Source organism: Myotis davidii, unplaced genomic scaffold, assembly GCF_000327345.1.
Source record: "Myotis davidii unplaced genomic scaffold, ASM32734v1 scaffold9780, whole genome shotgun sequence".
Taxonomy (NCBI): domain Eukaryota; kingdom Metazoa; phylum Chordata; class Mammalia; order Chiroptera; family Vespertilionidae; genus Myotis; species Myotis davidii.
This window is the reverse complement of record NW_006291787.1, coordinates 7,931-12,132: the sequence shown is the minus strand read 5'-3', so window position 1 is coordinate 12,132 and position 4,202 is coordinate 7,931. Positions and strand designations below refer to the sequence as shown.

Sequence of the window (4,202 nt, the reverse complement as noted above, 5' to 3'; positions counted from 1 at the left end):
CATGCACAGTCGGCAAAGAACTAATAATTATGTCATTGCCTCCTTAAGAAGGCCTGCTCTGGACCACATGCACACACTGTGGGTATAGCTTTGCAGAAACACAGAATTATTGACTCATTTTATACATGAATAGGAGGAAGCTCTGCATTTAGTAGCAGGAACCATGAGCTCACAGTGTATTTCAGAGCCGATCTCAGACTGGGAACTACTTCTGTCCTGTTCTTCATCTGTGATCCCACTTACTGCTCAATTCACACAGAAAGATTAAATGCTCATGAGGAATTGGGGACAGAAAACAGGGACCAGACTGGGCTGATGGAGGTTTAAAGTTCAGATGACTGACATCATGATCAGCTGCCTCTGCAAGGCTTTAGCACAAGACATTGTGAAATGCCTTCACTCTGAGATTGAGAACCAAGGCCCTCCCAACACTTCCTGTTGCTTGGTGAGACTTTCAGAGAAGTCTGTTCCGCATACAGGCAGCATTGCTGAGGCCAACGGGCCAGAGAGGACCCAGAATCATGTCCGTGGTTCTTCCCACTCTGCTCTATCTCGGTGAGTCTGGACAGAAGGTTCGGGGTGCAAGCACAATGTTACTGGGGCAGGTCGGCGGTTCTTTAAGGCTGGGCTGTTCTCCAATATGAATGAGCAAACAAAACAGAAACAGACTCACAGATATGGAGAACAGACTGACAGTTGCCAGAGGAGAGTGTATGGGGACTGGATGTAAAGGAGAAGGGATTGAGAAGTATAGATTGTGAGTTACAGAATACTCATGGGAGCGTAGAGTACAGCATAGAAAATATAGCCAATAGTATTGTAACCAGTATGTATGGTGCCAGGAGGGTACTGGACATTGCAACGGGAAGCACTTTATAATGCATATGAATATCTAACCACTAGGCAGTACACCTGAAACTAATACAAAGTGATCATGAATGTAAACTGTAATTGAAAATTGAAAAAATGTTTTAAAGCCTGAGCCGTTCTTACCCAATGTTTCCTTCCAGGGTTGCATCTAGCCCAGAGCACTCAGGCTCAGAATGGTGAGTATCCTTTTAATGTTCAAGGGTTGAGTTGGGTTTGACCAGATATCAGCTTTCTTGGGGGCTGGGTAGACGGGTCTTGGCAATTAGACTCGTGGCTGTAAAAGGGGAGGAAGTGGAAGGTGGCATGAGAAGTAGATACACCTGTAAATTTGTTACCTGTTTTTCTAGGAAATCTCCCCCCACCTGTTATCACAGCTCAGCCTGGACCCATAGTTCTATATAATGAACCAGTGACCATCCAGTGCCAAGGGCCTTCACACGCTGAAGCCTACGAGATATATAAAGTGGAAGAACCTGAGCCTAGGGATGGAAGGAAATTACTGGTGGCTGGGAAGACCAGAACTTTATATATCCAAGAGATGAAACCAGACCGGACAGGACTGTACCGCTGTTCCTATCAGAGTGGAGGACACTGGTCCCCACTCAGTGAGATCCTGCATGTAGTGATGATGGGTGAGTGGGACCCAGGCAGCAGGGACGGGAGGGACCTTTTTGCAAAGGGAGAGCCAAGCTCTAAGATACAGAGCAGGAAGCAGCAAAGCCTCTACCTCTAGGAAGGCATCAGGGATGATGCAGAGACACATTCCCTCAGGGTGGGACACGGAGGGGATAGAAACCAAAGCCACAGCTGCTCCTGCGAACAGGAAGGAACATGCCCCACCCCTTTATCAACAAACTTCCTTCTTTCTCAGGAACCTTTGACAAACCCTCACTCTCCAGCATGAATGGCAGGGTGGTGGCTTCAGGAGACAATGTGACGTTACAGTGTTTCTCCAGAATCAGATTTCAGGCATTTATTCTCACCAAAGAAGATGCACCTCAGTTCACCCAAATACAAAGCTCCACAGCCCAGGACAATGGACAGCAGACCACCTTCCACATGGACCGTGTCACCTCCACACAGGCAGGGACCTACAGATGCTACGGTGCCTTCAACAAAGACCCCAATGTGTGGTCTCACCCCAGCGACCCATTGCAGCTGGTGGTCACAGGTGAGGAATCGATCCATCCCCTGTCCCCTTCTGGAGATGACACTGTCCACTTAGGGAGTGACTGGAAGAAAGAGAAGAGTGCGATGGGAAGCCCTTGGCAACACCATCGGCTTCCACAAAAGCCATGAGCACCTCACCTGCACACACCATGCCGGCCTCCTAGAAATAGCAATGGGAAACACTTTTTAAAGTATATGATTATCTAACCACTAAGCTATCCACCTGAAAATAATATAAAGTGATAATGAATGTAAACTGTAATTTAAAATTTAAAAATTTTTTAAAAGCCTGAGCGGTTATCACCCAATGTTTCCTTCCAGGGTTGCATCCAGCCCAGAGCACTCAGACTCAGAATGCTAAATATCCTTTTGATTTTTTTAAGATATTTTTATTGATTTCAGAGAGGAAGGGAGATGGAGAGAGAGATAGAAACATCAACGATGAGAGAGTATCATTGATTGGCTGCCCCCTGCACACCCCGCACTGAGGATGGAGCCAACAACCTGGGCATGTGCCTTTCAGTCCATAGGCCAATACTCTCTCCACTGAGCCAAACCAGCTAGGGCCTGAGTATCCTTTTAATGTTTAAGGACTAAGTAGGGTTTGACCAGATACCAACTCTCTTGGGGGCTGGTAAGAGGGGTCTTGGCATTTAGATTTGTGGCTGTAAAAGGGGAAGAAGTGGAGAGTGGCATGAGAAACAGATACACCTGTAAATTTACTACCTGTTTTTATAGGATATCTCCCCCCACCTGTTATCACAGCTCTGAATGAATCCATGGTTCTACCTAAAAATCCTATGACCATCCTGTGCCAAGGGCCTCCAGACACTGAAGCTTATGAAATATATAAAGTGGAAGAACCTGAGCCTAGGAACAGAAAGAAATTGCTGCTGGCTGGGAAGACCAGCACTTTATATATCCAAGAGATGAAACCAGACCAGACAGGACTGTACCACTGTTCCTATCAGAGTGGAGGACACTGGTCCTCACTCAGTGACATCCTGCATGTGGTGATGATGGGTGAGTGGGAACCTGGCAGCAGGGCCGGGAGGAACCTCTTTGCAGAGGGGAGAACCAGATTCTGAGATACGGAGCAGGAAGTAGCAAAGCCTCTGCCTCTAGGAAGGAATCAGGGGTGATGCAGAGACACATTCCCTCAGGGTGGGACATGGGGGGGATAGAAGCCAGAGCCACATCTGCTCCCGGGAAACAAGAAGGGAGAGTACATGGAGGTGGACTCCCATTTATCAGCAAACTTCCTTATGTCCCAGGAACTTATGACAAACCCTCACTCTCCAGCATGAGTGGCACGGTGCTGGCTCCAGGAGACAATGTGAAGTTACAGTGTTTCTCCAGTTTCAAGTTTGATACATTTATTCTCACCAAAGACGATACACCTCAGTTCACCCAGAGACAAAGCTCCACAGCCCAGGACAAAGGAAAGCAGACCACCTTCCACATTGACAATGTCACCTCCACACAGGAAGGGACCTACAGATGCTACGGTGCCTTCAGCAAAGACCCCTACGTGTGGTCTCACCCCAGCGACCCATTGCAGCTTGTGGTCAGAGGTAAGGAAGCTGGTCCATCCCCATGTCCAATTCAGGAGATGACACTGTCCACTTAGAGAAGTGACTGGTGGGAAGCCGTGTCCACACCATCTGCCTCCATAAAAACTATGAGGACCTCACCACGCACCCACCATACAGGCCTCTGACACATGCCCAAGGGCTGGGAGAGTATGTAAGTCGTTGTGAATCTGAGGAGATGGAGTCTGAGCACATATAAAGAAACCACCCCCATTTCATCCCCATTCGTAGAAGCTGCAGACAATCCTGATCCCACAGTACCCAGCCATCCTCATGGTGAATAACTGGTAGTCTTTTCTTTTTTTAACTGTAAGGAGACCATTTATTGGGTAAGTGACAGAGGTAGAAGTAAGTCCTAGAAGAAAGGGGCTTAGGAAACAAGTTATGGGGGTAAAACAAGGGCCTGTGGAGTTTGGCAGTGAGGAACCTAGAGGTATTGTGTCTGGAAGGGGAAGCAGGGAAGGAAAAGTGAGATGGAGAGAGAAGGGAATGTCACAGGCGTGCTCTCTGAGTGGAGAGTGCCAACGGGTAGTCTTTGCAGAAGGAGCAAGAAAAGTGAAGGAAGATTAG

At 47.7% G+C, this 4,202-nt stretch overlaps 1 protein-coding gene across 1 annotated transcript in view; it reads left to right on the top strand.

Annotated features, from left to right (window-relative positions):
* Positions 1-489: 489 nt before the first annotated feature.
* LOC102773359 (leukocyte immunoglobulin-like receptor subfamily A member 5) overlaps positions 490-4,202 on the top strand; it is a gene marked incomplete at its 3' end in the record, with an annotated part of 9,920 nt that continues 6,207 nt past the window's right edge. Inside the window, exons 1-4 of the mRNA XM_015564951.1 lie at positions 490-555; positions 1,011-1,046; positions 2,779-3,063; positions 3,315-3,614. Of these exons, the coding sequence (XP_015420437.1) occupies positions 522-555; positions 1,011-1,046; positions 2,779-3,063; positions 3,315-3,614 (655 nt within the window). The remainder of the gene's footprint in view (positions 556-1,010; positions 1,047-2,778; positions 3,064-3,314; positions 3,615-4,202) is intronic.